At 45.2% G+C, this 19601-nt stretch overlaps 1 protein-coding gene across 1 annotated transcript in view; it reads right to left on the minus strand.

The window, feature by feature from the left end:
• The window catches only part of T265_04950 (hypothetical protein), a gene marked incomplete at both ends in the record, with an annotated part of 25538 nt that extends 10781 nt beyond the window's left edge, over nt 1-14757 (minus strand). The window contains 6 exons of the mRNA XM_009169818.1: nt 4021-4097; nt 14007-14084; nt 14137-14319; nt 14365-14466; nt 14519-14618; nt 14663-14757. Coding sequence (XP_009168082.1) covers nt 4021-4097; nt 14007-14084; nt 14137-14319; nt 14365-14466; nt 14519-14618; nt 14663-14757 — 635 coding nt within the window. The remainder of the gene's footprint in view (nt 1-4020; nt 4098-14006; nt 14085-14136; nt 14320-14364; nt 14467-14518; nt 14619-14662) is intronic.
• Nucleotides 14758-19601: the final 4844 nt, after the last annotated feature.

Raw genomic sequence — 19601 nt, forward strand, 5'->3', positions numbered from 1 at the left:
GAGTACTCAGACAAACAATATATTATTTATTCGGAACCTCCATCAACCTTCTAACCGACCAATTGAGTGCAGTTAAGGAATAGAATTGCGAATTCTGATGAGTTTCCAGTCCATGTGTGCCGACCGATGTAAAGCTGAGCACAACAGACTGACTACCAGCGTTGAATACGTAAAATTAATGGGTGTCAGCATGCAAATGCTCCAAAAAATCATGATAGGACAAAGGGTTGTGCACATTGTTCTACCTCCCGAAAAAAAGACGGAACACTGTGTGACATAGTTTAGCTCGGGGAAGTTGAGCACCAGGAATCGTCTGTTTCTACTTTTTGTCTGGTAGGCTGTCATGCCGAACGGCTCTTCTGCTCTGGATCAGATGGGCAGGACTTTGACTGTTTCTTGAGAATACTCCCTTCACTATGAAGTCGAAACTCGCACACGTTTTTCGGTTAGCGACCCCGTTTGCGCTAGGGCTCCGACCACACACTAATGGCAGAGAATCGGGCTTTGCCTTCAGTCAACTTGGCACACTTGGACACACACCAACAGGCTTAAAAATCATGAGTGAGGACTTCGTGCAGTGGAATGTTGCTGAGGCATGCGTGCATAAAAATACCCCTGCAACGGTTGGAAAAAGTTTGGAACCGATTGAGACGTCACCGTTTCAGAAGAGCTCGATAAAAAACTACCGATCATTTATCAAGCCCTTCTGAAACCCCTGAAACAGATTCATCGGGCGTCCCAACAAATTGGTGAGCGGCTTGGATCTCACGAGGGGGTGTACAGCCATGCACGCAGGCTGAAGTTACTTTAAATTTGCATCAAGATGATGAAATTACCATCGATGCACCTCATGAACGGTTTCAGTACACCTTTTATCCGATTTCGAAAGAACATAACGTTAAAAAGGCACAGATCCTGCCAAAAAATCCTTCTGGCGCAACGCTAGGTATAACCCAGTAAATTCAAGAGTTGTATAGAAGTACCATCCCATGCCTTCTTAACTTTTGAACATCTGCATGAAAAGTAGATCAGAATAAACTAGTGGGAGACTGCCCCTTGCCTACAGAAAGCTGAGCGCATGTGCAAATTTCCCTTGGGAAGCGAAACCGTGGCACTCATGGGTATGGGCCGGTCCCATCAGTAGAGGCACGGGCTGGAAAAATTCGACCCATTGGAGGGACTAGTGACTATTAGGAGCACTACTGAAGATGATCTAGCCGCTGATTAGATTGCGCCACGCAGAGGCCATTATGGGAAAGCGACCTATTGGCTATAGCACAATAGATTATGGCTGACCAGGAGCGGCGATATGCGCCCATCAGTGGAGTGTTATCTCTTCGGAGTTGTTTCAGTTGGGGAGAGGGTAATGTAGACACATTTAATTGAATAAATGTATCGTTGATCGCGTACCTCGTCCTCACCTATATCTAAAGTTAAGTAAAGCTGACAATATGGTATCAGACTGATCTGTTCTACGGAAAGGATTAATGACGTTTGTGATTGAGGACCTAGAGCATCGGAGTGAAATCCGATAGCCTGTTCAAAGGTAACTATAATGTGGAAAATGAAGAGAAAACGATTGCATACCACATGCTTTAGTTTAGACCACGCAACTGACAGTAAACTGAAAGGCTTCAGGCAAGGTGAACCACTGGATACTATGGTCTTGGCACCAATCTGCCTCCCCGTGTCTACGAACGACATTGCAGGCAAGTAAAAACCATGGAAGACGCAGTCCTCAGAGAGACGCTTGAGTTTTCGCCGGTATTGTGAAAATGGCATGAAATTTTCTTGAAATGGGCTAATTTTAAGCATTCGACTGAATTCTGTATGTGGTCGAAGAAATAGCGGTCCCACTTTTGAAGTTGCAGAGAATTTAGCAAAACACTGATTACAGTGATCGTGATTCTAACGATTTAAAGGATATAACCGTGCAGATGCTGCCACAGAAATAAATTTGCCGTAACATGCTGGGCTATGATACTACAAGCAATTATTGCATTCACACTGCACTGTTAACCTTACCCAGAAGATAGTCGGATACAGAAAGCCAGTATGACAGGCGCACCAGATCGTACACTAGGCACGCTGACCACCATAGTTTGTTGCGTGACTTTGCACGCGCGGATAACATGCAAGTCAGCACAAACTCGAAAGTTGCGCGATACCGAGCCGGGGTGGACTGAACACTGGACTGCACACGAACGGTAATAGGCAACAAAACATTAATGGTTGCGCATATGCTGGTTGCCACTGCAGTGACAGCGCTGTACCAACACATCAGAATGCCAGAACAATAGACGATCATCCTCAGTACGCTGACCATGACTGTTCGAATGATGATGAAACGTTTACAAATCAGCTGAAAAGCTTGTTGAATAAATTAAAAGTTAGTAATTATGATTACTAGCTACTACATGGAGACCTTAATGTCGGATAACCATTCAAGTCAGGATAGCCTGATAAACACAATACGGATGGACGCAATCTGCTGCCGATGGACCAGGTGGTTAGAGCGCGAATTTACTGACCGGAAGGTCCGTGGTTCGAACCCGACTTCTGCCTCTCGACTTCTCCTGTCTAGGCTTGGGCAACCTGGCTGTATCCCAGCCCTCGTGCTTCCTTCTGGTGGCATGGCAGCTAGGCACCGGAAGGGCGCTACAGCTGAACGACTTTTTTTTTAATCCACACATACTCACTTCCTCCTTAAACCCAAAGTGCTGCTGTTACACGCGATCATTCTAGTAAACGTTCCTTTGGTATGCGTGTCTTGTCCTGATACCAGACTAGCAAAGCGAGCTGAAACTCAAAATACGCCGAGTGGTATTCGTATTCATATCACTCAGTTGAGAAGTTCACTTGTTCTTGTACGATTATTCTGGTTGGTCCAAAACCAGGGGACCTGCGCTTTTATCTTGACAAATCCCGTCAGTACTGCATACGTCTAGCTGTACTGGAATTGGGACTAGTTACCGAAAAGTTAGTGGCCAGCATACACGTTGTTGATAAACACGAGGCCTTTGATGTGGAACAACTAGAATAGTGGAACCACGGGACGAGAGGGACAGACCATGTGATACCAATATGGATACACATTCGACATACCCGCAGCTACCTTTAGCTAGTGATATCTATTTAATCTTGTTATCCATCCCGTATCGACTGTCTTATTAACAACTTGGGCACCCTCGTGTGATGGGAAGGTTGAACTTATGTCATTTAACAAGCGAAAAGGGTCACGATAAGCATGAAGACGTCCTCTACTGAAGTCACGTCAACAGATTAGACACGAAATAAAACTGTTTTTAATGAAGAACGAAAAGCCCGCACAGGTGTTTGAAATATTACTCTAGAAAGCTGTCTAACAGACAAACAACCCCAAGAACAAAATAAAAAATTTCCCAGAATGAAGACCTTTTTGACTGATGCCCGAAATGGTGGAGTGGTGAAACCATTGTACCAGCCACAGAGGAAAACTAAAGGACACATTGAATCGATTCGCATAAACAGACCAGGCCTCAAATAATACTCATTTGAATATCAATTGGGTTTTCACGGGAGAATAAACTAAATCTCCCGTTTGTGATATTCTTCATCAAAATATCGGGGAGAATGCAGGGAACTGAATTCTATCAAAAAAGCTTGTTTGGGTCTATTTAGTGGCAAGTTATGAGCAATTATTGTTTGTTCCTAAAAGCGATAATTAACCACTTGGCTAACTAGTAAAAACGCGTTTCGAGGGCCTAGCCAAACGTCCGGTCCATAGCAAGCACTGAACTGAACGAACCTGATGATAATGCTTGTGGGAGCTTATTTTACTCATCATTATGGACAGTAGAAAGCGGTCCTTCGTTGATGAAATATTACCTCAAAATGTTGAGTTAAGGACTATCCAGCCTAGTACGGAAAAATAAGCTACGAAATGCAAACAACTGCTTGGATACTGTCGTGAAAGAGAAGCAAATTAGTCGGAAAGTCATTACGGTAAATTACATTAAAAGGTCAGCAAGTGCAACTTACAGCTGAGTATCGATTTCATCCAATTCGCGACCAGATACCATTTCCTTCATTTCCTTTTCGATGATTCTCTCAGATTGCTGTGGAGTAGATTGAGGAAAGGCTAACCTCACCCAAGAGCCCAAAATTACGGTGATTGCCAACACAAATTAAGGGGTGAACAGCGTCTTATTTCGACAGCTGACGGGACAGGTCATGTTCCCATTGGATTGAGAAATATATCGTACTTTTTGAAGCCTTGCGCACTCCGCTTTATCAAGTTAACCTTCAAAATTTTCACAAACGACTGAGAAGTATCCTCTACACAGAAAATGGGTCTAACTAGCTGACAAAGATTGCGAAATGCCCAGTAAAACAGATAACTGCGCCCATGGGGATGCTGTTGAAATATAGAAGTATTACTGAGAATGAGTAGGACTCTATTAAAGGTCCCATCGAACCGCAGATAGAACAGGCATGGAACGCGAGCATTAGGCAACGCATTTTCATCTAATGTGATTTCCGTTAGCACACAAGCGACTAAAACTTCTCCAGAAGTTTAACATAACGGCTCGTCACTTTTGTAAGAAAGTGTATGGTTTCGTTTTTTCCAAACGTCTACCTTAGCAAAACTTCAATGCAACGGGTCCTTCATTAACAAGCAGTTTGGCTGCAGACCAATGAAGCGAACGTGCTTTTCGGGCATTCTTTATGGAAAGATGCACACCGGAATCCTGGATACAATCACTAGTGTGTCAACAAGTCAGGGCACACTCCACCAGTTCGTCTTTTGTAAAGCAACGAAGAAAGCAGCACTAGAATTGGAGTTCGGTAATGGACGACATTGTCAAAGACAGAGTAAGTGTTTATATGCCTTCGCTTGTTGGTCTATCTACCGGAGCTAAAAAACATTGAAAGCATTTCGCTGTCACCTATGTTTAACAGCATAGCCGTGATACCACTCACTGCGTTTCCAGTGCTTGGAAAACTCGACCGTCATACCGTGACGGCTGCCGGAAAACACGACGAATAAGATGCTGACTGGCCTTCGAACCCAGAATCGTTGTATTTGGATGGCAATAAAAACAGCCCTTCACAAACTATCTAGGTTGACAACTTACAATTAAAATGAGTGTATGGAGAGAACTACGCTAATCGCCTGGATGGACACCAGTCTGTGGGAATGTGGTGCACTTACAGTACCATATGTCATGTCCTTCAGTGACGTTTACAGTGGTCCAGCAGTGTTCTGAGCGAGAACCAGGCTGAAAGTTTGAAACAAACCTTGCCTCCTACATAACGGTAGGTTTGCTGTTTGAAGGATACCTGAAAAGTCGGCTCAGTGCGGTCATAGACAGAACGGAACAACTCGGTCTACACGTGATCCACGAAGTCCGCCATTAGAACCACTAGTGGACTGCCAATGAGGTAGATCTTGTAGCTCACCGCCGCGCTTGAGCAGCGGCCATTCGAGACATATCTGAAGCCGATTAACTGTGTATCAACAGTTTGTCACTTCTAAGTGCAGGGGAAGTCTGTGGTCGTTGATCTGTTCGCGGAGATCGGCAGTAAGCTTGCAAAAGTTCGCCGATCGAGGACACATCATCAATGAGCGGTTGGGTGGGTACACCGAAACCAATTGTCGAGTTCGGCTAACAAACCGACAGCCACCTTATCAACTACGATAAAAATGATACAATAAACATTCCTCGTTTCACTGAAGGGAAATCACCGGTCGATTATTATGTTCAAAAGCTGATACCGTACGCGCTGCTGATACGCTTTCCCGCCAAATTAGTGGGCTTTTCTAGATAGGCTTTGACTTGACCAAGCAAGTAATTTAAGGGAGGTGACAACGATGGTGTTAGTTCACTACGTTGCATAAGTGTTCCGGTCACAGATATTCGAGAGTATTGGATGTCATTCACTCGAAACGCAATGGGTTTCATCGCACATCCACAAGGACTGCCTTGAACATCAAGAAACAGTTCACAGCATATAGTCTTTTTAAGCTCTTCTTGATCGGCCTTCCAACGAGGAAACACCTCACCACGGAGATATTTTGGTATCTCCAGAGATGTTTCCTTGGAAATGAGTGTATTTTAGCTGTAACGCACGATACGACTGTCGTTGCTTGATTTCGGTGCAACTGGTAGCGGTTCGTTTTAATTTGCCGATATGGCTAACTTCGTTGAGCCTTTGGCTTCGGAAAAGTCAGTCCCACGGTGCTTCTGGTGCTGGCTAACCACATCTTATTTGCGAACATGTCAAGATGCCCGACCTAAATTGGCAACGGAAAAAGCAAAAGACAGTATTCATCGACTATGAATCCCACGTGTTGCTCTGACCCACGAACAACGCGATCCTTTGTACATGGTCATTGGCTTCATGTACCAGATATACATACACACATAGTTCAGTTATAACACCCTTTCGGTGCCTAGCTGCCACGCTGGGATACTGCCAGGTTGCCCTAGCCTAGACAGGGGAAGTCGAGATGCAGAAGTCCGGTTCAGACCACGGACCTTCGAACCAAGCCCGAAACCTAAGTGCATCCTAGCGAAAACACTCATTTGCAAACAATTTTGGTTTCGTCCAATTACGTGGTTTTAAGTGGAGCACAAGGTTGACGGAAACTCGGGGACTGCGGCTAGCTGACGAGCCCTAAGAAGGGCGAAACCGGTCGTGGGCTGTCGAAGGATTTTCAGCAATCTTAGGAGTGGTGCATTACTAACTGCATCCTGTTTATTGAATCCGCCATGCTGTATAACCACTGCCCGCACTGTTACCTTCAGACTTCGAAGTTTGTTACAAAATATAAACTGAGATGAAGATTTATAAACAGTGACCACAGTGAGTCTGTTTATCAGTGATAGATCAGGGTAGATGTGTTCAACTTTCGTTTACATGAAGGTCTAGTACGCTAGAAATCAGACACGTGAATTTACTTCACGGTGGTTCGGTCATTTGAGCGGAAGTACTGTCACTCAAATGCACTTGGCGCACAAGGCAGTGAGAGAGTAGCGTTACGTTAACGAAGCCATACGTGTTCAAATCGGCTTTCCTGTGTTATTCCACTCCAGTAGGGGATATAGCCAGAGTCAGTCTCTCGTCATCATCATCATCATTATCAGCTGTGAGAACTGCGTACTTGTCGTACAGCCACAGTTTCATCCACCGATGATTTGGGGAGGTGGGGTAGGTGGCTGGGCATTGAAGGCGGGATTTGACATAATTGGTACCCAAATACAGTGGACTTTTAAGGAGGAGGTATGCATTGAAGGCAATAGCCTGGATGCATGAGAGCTATTGAGGGCACGACTGGGTCATGTCTGACGATGTCTGTGTGTGTGTGCGCGCGCGCACCGTCTCGGGGCCCAAGGAGACAGCGAAGCTGAGTTTGCTGGTAATGGGGGTGTGAAGACAGTAGCGTTGGTTTCCCCAGGCGATCAGTGGTTCGATATTGACAAAAACACAAATAGTGTCTTCCTACAAGGGTTGTAAGAGGTAGGCCACAAACTGAATGCCAGATGGCTGGCCGTAAGGGTCGGTAAACTTAAAAAGGAATGGCCATGTGCATCATTATCAGGCGCCCGACTTCCATACTTTGCTTTACGAGCGCTCCGCTGCCCTGTTGATTAGGCATAAGTGTCGAAGATTCACGATGACGTACATGAAGCAAGTCCCTGTGTCCAGCTTCAATACACAAATGAGCAACTCTTACACAGCCCTCACCAAATGTCAAAACAAGCAAGCCACACTTGTGAATTGCAACCTGAATTATGAGAACTTCGTGGGCAATGAAAAACCGGTCATACGCAGCTCCACGTGCAGCTGCTCAGGGCAGGAGTATTGCGAGTTAGACTCCCATTTTCACTCTCTGAGACCTCGGGGTAGCCAAGCCACAAATACTAAGTGATTCAAACTTTTAAACAGTCCATATGGAACGGTCTGTCACGAATATCTGTTCATTGAATTTCTCGTCATGTTCGACATGATGCACGTGGAACTCCTGAAATAGTTCTGCGTGCTGGCAGCATGAGGAACACTATCAAGGTCAATCCACTGTGAACGTTGAAACGGGATATTTTAGAATATGCGACGCCTTTCATCATCCATTAAATTAGGCAGATAATTTGATCTTAACTTCCAAAAGAAATCCAAGATTTCCCTTTTCAGTCCATCCAGGGTATTGAAGAGCTTGTCCCAGCTATAAACAGTGCTCTACTTTTGTAGAAAAAAACGCCATTCAGAATCACTCAGTCTGTTTCTTACTTTGAAATACGGTAAATCGAATTCGTAAGAAAATTCCATTTAATAAGAACCTTGAAACAAACTACTCATGCGACTAAGAACGCCTACACTATGACCTTGAAGGCTTAGTGATTAAATCCGAGAGAACAACGCACATCGAGTGTAGGTCATGGTCAATAAGATGATCTTACATGCACCTCGTACTCTAAATGAGCAATATGGTGTTTTAAATATTATGTGAAAATAAAATCCAACTTAATCATAAACTCAAAGGGTAACTGCCGTGAGTGGTAAGCGCTGATAAATTGTATTATCTTAGTTCAACAGGAGTGGATACAATCAAGAAAAACGGATAGCTTTGATGACAGTTCGCAAACTACATGGCTGAGGTCTAAAACTTTTTCCCTCCAAAACGCCAAAGTGACGGAAATTTTCTGTCCGCTGCCATCCACAGGTAACACAAAGAACGCCCGCAGAACTCAGGGTGATACGGGACTAACGAGCAACCGGTCGTAACGAGACTCTTGGCGTTACTTGTGCTTCGTCGCCTTATTGTGGCTCTTGAAACACTAAATCCAGGGCAACAGACAGGATTACGGCCTGAAAGAGTTGGTTTTGATCGAACTTTCAAACTCCGTCAGGTGCTAGAACAACGTCATACGTACAAAAGACTCATAATTTTGGTACCCCTAGATTTTCAAGGTACACCCAACTGACCTGACCGGTCAGTTGAAACGCTTGCCCAGAAGTTTGTGACATAATACGTTCTTCGTATTCTCAGACTTTCGGGTGTGTGTGATCATACACAGGCTTCTGCAAAAGCTTCTGTATACAAAGTGATGCCCCTCAGGGTTCCTACTCTCTCCAGTCCTATTCAAATTTGTGAGCGACGAAAATTTTGGATTTTTAAACCACTCATGAGTAGTCAGATTTTTAGTCTAGTTATGCGTGGTTGCGATATGGTTCCTTGCCCAAGAGCCCAAAATACCTATACTTGAGGTTTAGCAGCGTTAGTCGTCTCGGGAATGTTTCCGTTTGTGACATTTTTATCACATGATGCAATTTACGTCTTTCGAAACGAGGGAATGTCTGTCCATGGGGTGACAAAATCATCTAGTCTTTCTAATACCGATTCAGTGATAAAATTACCTGAGTGGTATCAACTTTATGATACTACATGGTATACCTGCTAAAGTTGTCAACTTTGGCTCAACTATCCGGACACGCGAACACTTTCTAACATGAAAAAAACTGGTTCCTGCTTATCTTTACAGAATTATTCGGTGAACAATAAGTAGTTTTTCCCTGGGCCACGTTTCGTTTTCGACAAAAAAAGATTCATCAGGTCAATTGAGCCTGTCACCAAGTTGGCAAGGTTTTAAAGCAGAGAGAACCAATCAGTAAGACCTCTTCAGATTAGCAGATTAGACCAGTGCTGAAAGTCAGTTAAAGATACCACTCATTCAGAACGGAGACACCTAATGATTGCTGAAATAGTGGAAGGTATCAAAGCATACCTGAATGTCACTAACTTCGCTTTTGACTGCGTGGTTTGCACTCAAGAACAAGATATAGCAATGAGATATCCAATATCCTCGGTTTCTGTAAATATTTTTGTGGAAGATTTTGAATAGAAAGCCTTTACCGGATTGCCATACCCACCTGTCGTTATGTAAATGACACTTTCGTCGTGATGAAACAAGACAAGGTTAGTGAATCTTACAACTACCTGAATGACCTGAATCCGCAAATCAAAATTATTATGGGGATAGAGTTAACTTCGGGTACAGTGTCCTTCTTAGACTGCCTGCCACATAAGGTCCGGGGGAAACTAAAAACCACGGTGTATGAGAAGTCAGCTGGGGCGATTTTGATTTTTCGTCTGCTCNCAGACAGGATTACGGCCTGAAAGAGTTGGCTTTGATCGAACTTTCAAACTCCGTCAGGTGCTAGAACAACGTCATACGTACAAAAGACTCATAATTTTGGTACCCCTAGATTTTCAAGGTACACCCAACTGACCTGACCGGTCAGTTGAAACGCTTGCCCAGAAGTTTGTGACATAATACGTTCTTCGTATTCTCAGACTTTCGGGTGTGTGTGATCATACACAGGCTTCTGCAAAAGCTTCTGTATACAAAGTGATGCCCCTCAGGGTTCCTACTCTCTCCAGTCCTATTCAAATTTGTGAGCGACGAAAATTTTGGATTTTTAAACCACTCATGAGTAGCCAGATTTTTAGTTTAGTTATGCGTGGTTGCGATATGGTTCCTTGCCCAAGAGCCCAAAATACCCATACTTGAGGTTTAGCAGCGTTAGTCGTCTCGGGAATGTTGCCGTTTGTGACATTTTTATCACATGATGCAATTTACGTCTTTCGAAACGAGGGAATGTCTGTCCATGGGGTGACAAAATCATCTAGTCTTTCTAATACCGATTCAGTGATAAAATTACCTGAGTGGTATCAACTTTATGATACTACATGGTATACCTGCTAAAGTTGTCAACTTTGGCTCAACTATCCGGACACGCGAACACTTTCTAACATGAAAAAACTGGTTCCTGCTTATCTTTACAGAATTATTCGGTGAACAATAAGTAGTTTTTCCCTGGGCCACGTTTCGTTTTCGACAAAAAAAGATTCATCAGGTCAATTGAGCCTGTCACCAAGTTGGCAAGGTTTTAAAGCAGAGAGAACCAATCAGTAAGACCTCTTCAGATTAGCAGATTAGACCAGTGCTGAAAGTCAGTTAAAGATACCACTCATTCAGAACGGAGACACCTAATGATTGCTGAAATAGTGGAAGGTATCAAAGCATACCTGAATGTCACTAACTTCGCTTTTGACTGCGTGGTTTGCACTCAAGAACAAGATATAGCAATGAGATATCCAATATCCTCGGTTTCTGTAAATATTTTTGTGGAAGATTTTGAATAGAAAGCCTTTACCGGATTGCCATACCCACCTGTCGTTATGTAAATGACACTTTCGTCGTGATGAAACAAGACAAGGTTAGTGAATCTTACAACTACCTGAATGACCTGAATCCGCAAATCAAAATTATTATGGGGATAGAGTTAACTTCGGGTACAGTGTCCTTCTTAGACTGCCTGCCACATAAGGTCCGGGGGAAACTAAAAACCACGGTGTATGAGAAGTCAGCTGGGGCGATTTTGATTTTTCGTCTGCTCATCCGAAGTCGGTATTCGCTAGTATTGCCTCGTCATTGTATAGCCTGTGCACGGAAGAGGTTGATCGGACAGCAGCCAAAATTGAAGTATAGAACAAAATTCGGGGAAGTGGATATCCAGCTACGTTGACTGGGAGTCAAGTGCGAAAAGTGTTGGTACCGGTGGTGCAAGCCAAAAGGGAATGAATTAGGATTGCCTTATGCAATACAAACCAGGGGTATTGGAGATTATTCGAAGGACTCCAAACATGGCTAGCAAAAGAGTAGCTTTCCAGATGGAATACACTGCGCTCTGCAATGGCAAATTGAAGGATCGCCTCCCGGCAAACAGATCCAAGGACTATGTCTACAAAACTAAGTGTAACGACTGTACTAAGGTCCATATACAACAGACGGCCATGGAACTTCACACCAGAATCGGAGACCATAGATGGAAAATAAACAGACTGCAGAGTAATGCAGATGAGAACCAGACGTTACTAGAAGACTCAACAACGATGGACTGGAGACACAGGATAAACTTAGAAAATGTTGAAGTTTTGAGACTGGTAACCAAGGCTGTGGAAATCGCTAAGCATCCTAGTGTAGATAGAATAAGGGGCAGTATCTTCTTAGCTGTGTACTTTTGAATCGCACTGGAAAGCACAATGGATTGTTGTGCCATAAAAATATCTCTCCTCACCTTATGATGCCACGAAGTCAGCTAAACAGTTATTCATTCAGCTGTAAACGGCGCACCAAGGTACAGTGGTTCCAATCGGTACAGCTTTGTTCAGGGATAATAAGGGAATGACTGCTTCATGTTGGAAGCGACGTCCCAATCGGCTCTTGACGTCAAACTGTTTTGTCTGTCTGATTAGGCAAGGGAGCGAGACAGCAGTGCGCTCAAGGAAACAACTTTGGTGCGGTGTAACGAAAGCGCACCGAGCAGCGTCACTGGCCATTGGTTTTTCCAGTCCATGAGACACACTCAAGGCAGACAGCATTTACCAATGTGAATGAGCTGGCTAGTAAGCTTTCATGCTTCGTTGCCAGGACGGAACGCCCCTGGGTCGTCTGCATTTGATGCACGACTGAGCACGGTCTCTTGACATACAAAACACGTTCTAACCTCGTAACCTGAAGGATCAGCTGGTCGATCTATGGAGGTGTTTTCCTGAAAACTGTCTGGCACACCCCAGTTTAACTGACCCAACGTTCCTACCAGTAGCACGTAAAGCGTCGGAGACATCGGTGATGGAATATGGAATCTTTGAAGATATGCACAAAGTGGCCACGTTTGTCTTTAAAGTAGGATGCATAGCCCTGCAGTGGTGTACATTCTGAAAGTGACAACCAAGCTGATGTCATACCGCCCCACAAATGTCATAAGTTACCAAACGTTGTTTTGGTCTTACCGATACCGGAGGAGAGTTCGTCTTTTGCCTATCCACAACATTGATCACTTCCTATTTAAGATAGTTTGGTCCTACCTAGCCTCACAGTAACACCTCACACTTTCCAGGTGTGAAGCGCATGCTGAATATGGCAGAAACATTAGTTAAGTGCCCGATCCCGGGAAAGTGACAGGTTCAGCGTGGGTGAATGCCTCCGACGCATTTCAATCCCACAGGTGATACGCAGATGAGGAGGGGAACACTTGCTTGACACCATTGGAAGTGTCGAACTCGGAAATGTCGTAGAAACTTGCCCGGCCTCTTTTAAGGATAGTGTACAGCAACTCCTATAGAAACCTAAGGCTCCACAAAAAACCGAATTTTCCAAACCCACCGGTGTAAGGCATGACTGCCCTCTCCCGCCATCCCTTTTCAACTTTATCATTGATATGCTTCTAGAAACTTCACTTCCAGGGTCCGACATCCCAGTGATCGAAATTCTCCCGGGGCGTTCGCTCACGGACAGTATGCAGACAATACTGCTCTCCTCGGTTCGAATTCTTTCACGGCACATGTCACCTTAGATGACCTAAATAATTCTGCAGCCGGACCTGGTGTACGTTGTATAGCGAAGAAAGATGGTGTACTGTCACACGACTTGGTGGGATCAAACTCAAACCTCATACTTACTGACCAGCCAATCGACGTCGTGGATAAATTTACTTACCTGGGTCGTCCCGGCGGAATCACTGAAGATGAGATTATTTCTCAAATCTGCAAGACCAGGGCGGCTTCTGTTAACCTCAGACACCCGTGGTGTAGGAAAGATACCAGATTTTTATCGAGAGCGGAATATACACCGCAACGGTGAGATCTATATTGAGTAAGGGCCTTGGCCCCCATGGGCAGGTGCCCGAAAACCTTTGATGTTTCACCGTGGGTGACCGGGACGATTCTAACGAATTTGCAATGTTGAGATAACACCTATCGCTAGATCTTTAGGCTCAGCTGATACAGCAGTCAATCAGTCGAGCTCTAGATAGCTCAGTGCTTACGGAGTGAACTAAATGACCGGAAGGTTCGTGGTTCGAACCTGACTCCGGCATCCAGGCTGCTCCTGCCTAGGCTTGAACAACTTGGCGGTATCTGTGGCATTCTGCTCGGTGTTTTAAGAGTAAGATAGACTCACCTTCTCTAGAGAAACCATTTCCTTCTGGAATAGCTCGACTTCCTCCGTCAGCTTATCCTTGAAAGGAACATTTCTCATCTAGAAGATAACGAGAGAACAAAATTTAAAAGTAAATATTACGATGCCACACCTTTGCATCCTTGTATTTGTCGTCAAAGAACCCTTCGGGAAGCTTGGAGCTTGAGACAGAATCGCGAGTTTTCTCTGCAGGATTCTTCTCACCAGTGACTACCACCTGAATGGAATTTTTGATGGCCGGTGGATTGGCGTTTTCGACTGGTTGACTTGAACCCTCAACCGGGTTTGAAGCCATCTAGAGAAACCACAGTACATACAACTTCCGGGGAAGCCTACTTACCGTATCTGTGGTCCGTGGTACCTTGAGCTCCAGAGTCGAGCAAGATGCCGATGACGGTGGGATTGTACGTTTTAAGGGTGCCGGCGGCACGCGGGTTTCATTCTATGCAAGTAGTATATTAACCAAATTCACCTGGAGAAGCGTATTTACCTACCTGTTTATGGGACTTGCTCATCACGTGGGCATTCCAAGCAAGTTCTGATTTGATCTGCACACCACATACAACACAAGAGATTCTACCCAACTGGTTATAACTGCGGGGCGTCGTTATTGGGAAAGAGAGCAACTCATACCATACCGGGCATGAGGGTGGTCGATTTTCTTAATTTGTGATTTTGTCACTTTGATCAGCTGTCTAACATCGGATTTTGGAATGAATTCCGAGGCCTTCATCTTGAAGGGGAGTAAGGTAGACCCTGAAAGGCAAGAGCGGCAAAAGGCTGTCGGTGAGTTGTATCCTCCCAACTATGTGAAGAGCTATATTAAGTAGAACCTAACCAGCTGGAAACTAGAATATCCGTCCGGTTATTCGGAAATCACTCCGCATGTAAAATCGCAAAAGATTATCTAAGTTGCTGTACTCACAGCTATGCTACCTCCTGTGTCAAATTCGGTGCTCTGCCGGCGTTCCCTTCCCATAGGCCTACAGTTCGACGAAGGACTCGAACAAGCCAAGGCTCAGTGAGTCCTCATTTGTCAACCGCTCTGCACACGCAACGTCAATCATTGTGGCCATGTCCGATTGGGCCGTTCTAACCCTTCATCAGAAGACCATCACGGTTCATCCATGGTTCTTAAAGATCTGTTTACAGCGCTCAACGGTGGCATCTGATAAGACACACAAAAACGAGCTGATTGTAGTCGAAAGAAATATAGAAACCATCTGCATGTTGGCATCACTTCTTCCTTAGATTTACGAAGTAATTCGGATTCATCCTGGATACCCACGAGCATCAGCCCGACCCAGAGAAGGTCACTGCCCAAAGGAGCACACGCAAGTTATGGTTTTCCTTCGATTTACCCCTACAACAGTACTTTCTTGCTTGTTGTGCACTGGGAGCATGCTTCTTTCAGTCACCTGCTGCAGAAAAAAACCATCCCTCCTAGTTTATGGGATGAGGGCGTGACTTCTAAAAGCTGACCTGAAGCTGTCACCTTATCGAGGCGGTCGGGTTTCTGTACTGTAATGATCCTGTGGGCTGTAGTGGTTGCAAATCAGTTCCTAAAGGTTCAACCATGCAAAGAAGATCAAAAGGGAGCGATCCGATGAAGAGAGCCTCCGTACTGCCAGTAATCGTATTACTAGGTGGTCTGGGGGCAAAGTCATACTGTGGGCTGTGATAGGAGTGTGAAGGCAGTAAGGCGTTTCCCCCAAGGCGACAGGGTGCTCGAAAGGCACCTGATGTGCGTAACCACATTAGGAATGAGACAGTAATGCATTATTCTCTGCGTCCTCGGGTAGCCAAGTGGGTCGGACAGTTGAGTCATGGGCTTCGAAAAGGGTCCCCAATAAAGTCTTAAAAACTATTGCCTCGCGGTTCGAATTTTTGAGTCACAGGGTGTAACGGTGATACTACTGATCGGGAGGCACGCGAGTAGTATGTGTTGTTCGTAGAATTTCGCTTTGTGTCGATTGAGAAATGGAATTCTGTTGCGGAATTCGCGGGGCCACTTTGTAACATTTGCTTTTATTTGACCGACGAATGATTGGAGGCAATGAATCTCCAGGAAGACTCGTTCGGGAGAAGATCTGTGTCCAGTTTTTGTAACTAAGATGCAGATTAGAGTTCTGCTTCCTTGTTCAATGGTCTGTAACCGGTCAGTTGGCATTTCCGAATAGATAACTCCGCAGCGAAGGCCTTCTTCGTTTCGAGGGTAGGGGCAGGGTCGCCGAACAAAATCCTACATATTTCTACTGCATTGTGGGTCAAACTACTGAGCAAGGCTCAAGCTAGGGTAACTCAACCAAACCCTTCTGTCAATATTTTTGTGTGCTTAGTTTTATACTTACCATATATACTCGCACTGAACCTTTGTATGTACATTTAAGCTCATGTAGGCTTGTTCTAAGACAAGTAAAACGTTGCTTACCCTCGGAAACCTGGAGTCTGTTCTAACTCGTTCTCGGACATTCTAAACGTCTTACCTTCTTGGACTTGGGTAAACGGGAAGTAGTGATCACTCACCGACCTTGCCCCACACCCCCTCTCCACCGATCGAGTGATGTAGTGCGATCAACTCATTTTCCAGTACCATAACCACTGTTCTGTGTCTAAACCATCGCCCAGAAAAATAAATCTAATAATCACTTGCTAACCTCAAAAGATTTGATCCATGTTGCAGCCTTCAATGTCCTTACTCTACGTCAAATTCGGCAACAGGATCACTTGCTTAAACCTTGCTTTTCCTCTCTCTCTCTCTCTCTCTCTCTCTCTCTCTCGACGTGTTGTGTCTCCGAAACACGCATAAGAGACCCCACATCGGTCGTGTACCTCAAGCCGCTTAGGAGGAGCTCAGGTGTCCCATATTTCAACCTTCGAGTGTCCGGTGATCCTGACGCAGTGGCTCGTGGTATGGGTACCACCGCTGTTTGGGAGTTGCTCTCAGATTCAAGGCCGAAAACGCGTTACTGGACTGGATTCCGAAAAGCATTTGCGGTGTGCTGTTGTCTGGCTCAACTAAAATTAATGCAGGTCGATGCGGTAAACGGCGTTGATTTGTCGCATCGGAATACGCTCCAACAGACTATAGTTCTGAAACTGAGGACGGATTTTGTCGAGATTAGTGACGACTGCTTCGGTCATCAAGAAGGACGGATGATATGAATGCCCGAGCTGGTCGGCTGAATCCGGAAGAAACACAGCCAGGTATTAGGTAAATTAGGCGATACGTAATAATGGCTTTTCAGCTGCAAGAACCTACCGCGGCCTAGCTACTATCTTCAACGAAGAAATCACGACGGTTGAGGTATTGCCAGGTTACCCAATTCTAGACATGAGCAATCGAGATACCGGGTTGGGTTCGAACCACGAACCTTCTGGTCAGTAAGTCTCAACTACTGGACTATCTCGAGAGGAGCAATGAAGGACAACGACTGTCATAGCAACAGAGGAGAGCAGAAATTCGTTGACCATAACGAAAATAGATGGCTCATAAGGAAGTCTAGAATTCAACTTAACATATTACCAACAACCACACTGCTCCATAGCATTCGCAAGAGATCAGACGGAACTTTGTAAAATTCACAAAGATAACATCAAGGCGAACACTAAAGTCTAACGCGACCCTTCATTTCTACTCGACCATCAGGCGCTGAGGACGGGAGTGAAAGACCCTCGAGATGTTGCTTAGTGTTGGTTTCATAAGTCTTTCGAGGAACTGTAGAGAATAACGGTTAAAGATGGGTGTCACTCGCAGGTTCTTTTTGCTCCGACCATTTTTAGCTAGGTTTCACAAAGCCATGCTTCCATCTGGGGGGACCTGTCCGGAGTTTAGCTATAGCAAAGGATGTGAGAGACCCGTGGAATAATGGAATTAGCAGTGGCTGGAAAAGAAGGGTGCACTTAAACCGAATGAATATGAGAATTAGGGTGGAGTTTCAAAAGCGATTTAAGCACGTCTTTATCACTCAGGTTCAGATTGCTGATAGAAAAAAGGTAACACAACAGGAAGCGGTAAGTCGAGCCTGTCGCTGTAGAGAAAACAGAGAAGTATTGGGTGAAGAAGACATCCACCGTCAAAGTACCATCAGCAAACAGCTCTTCAACGTCGTCAGTTGGGGTAAGCGGAGTTGTTCAAGTATGGGGGGGGGTGGTAAAGTCCTTGGTCAGCGCTTGTCTGACCTGCCTGCCTGCATTTGAGAGAGAGGGACCATACCAAAAACAGGAGAGTCAGTGATTGCGTCCATTTTCAAAAAAGGGGCTCGTAGTGAGTGCCGTAACCAAAGAGGGATAAGCTTGATCCCGGTCGTTATGAGACTGTTGGCGTCAATTGTGCCTCACTGCCTTATCGTAGCTCGTGAAACACTAAATCGATAGCAACAAGCAGGATTCCATCCTCATAATGGTTGCTCTGACCAAATCTTCACACTACGCCAAGTGCTAGAACAAGGTCATGCGTGCAAACAATCCGAAATTTCAATATTCCTGGATGTTAAAGGCGCATACAACTCGGCTGATCATTCTGTTCTTTTTGACACGCTTGCTCATCAAGGAATGCCCCGGAAGTTTGTGACAATACGTTCTTTCTAATCTCAGAATTGTGAGAGCATACGAAGAGCAAACTAAAAGCCTCCGTAGACAAGGTGGTGTCCATCACGGGCACCCACTAGCTCCATTCCTATTTAATTTCCTGATCGATGAAAATGAGACGAACCCAGGAAGGTCTTCAAAACACCTGTGTTCAAATATCCTCCGACGAAACCCTTATCGATCTGGAATATGCAGGCTACGTCATTCTCGGCTTCGAAGAGGATGATAAGGCGCAGGTGTTTTGGATGAGCTAATCAGTCATCTCGCCCTTCCTATGCACTTTACATCCACAAAGTGTAAGGTCATGCTCCGCAACATGCAGTCACTGAACATGCCATTTACAATCCAGGAAGAGACACTAGAAGTTGTGGAGCGCCTTACGTATCTTGAAAGTTGTATTGGTTCTGATTATGGTGTGGCAGATGAGGTCAAACCACGAATCTGCACGGCTCGGGTCGCGTTGGCTAACTGGAGACCCCTGTGGTGTCAAAGCGGTATATCCCTGAATCTCAAGAGAAGTATCAGGCTATACTGCGGGCTGGGTTGTTGCATGATTGTGAGCAGCAGAACTTAGACGCCTTCAGGTGTTCGACAATCGTTGTCTCAGGACCAGAGCTCGTGTGGGTTGGAGTCGAAGAATCCGCAGCAAGGCAAGTAGAAACCGAGTGCTCGATTGTGCGACGGGGACTTACATTGAAGCTGCGTTGAGTAGGCTGTGTATTCCCGACCTAAAGCTGCCTCGAAGAATCGCAAGGCAAGTAGAAACCGAGTGCTCGATTGTGCGACGGGGACTTACATTGAAGCTGCGTTGAGTAGGCTGTGTATTCCCTCCCGAAAGCTGCCACCCTGACGTGGTGGTCGGGCTTCAGTGCTGCAATGATCCCGCGGGCTACACTGGCTGGAACTTCGTTCCACAAGGTGCAACCATGCCAGGAAGACCAAGAGCAGCGAGACCCCGTACTACGAGTAATCGTGCTACGAGGCGGT

This window comes from Opisthorchis viverrini, assembly GCF_000715545.1.
Source record: "Opisthorchis viverrini unplaced genomic scaffold opera_v5_90, whole genome shotgun sequence".
Taxonomy (NCBI): Eukaryota; Metazoa; Platyhelminthes; class Trematoda; order Opisthorchiida; family Opisthorchiidae; genus Opisthorchis; species Opisthorchis viverrini.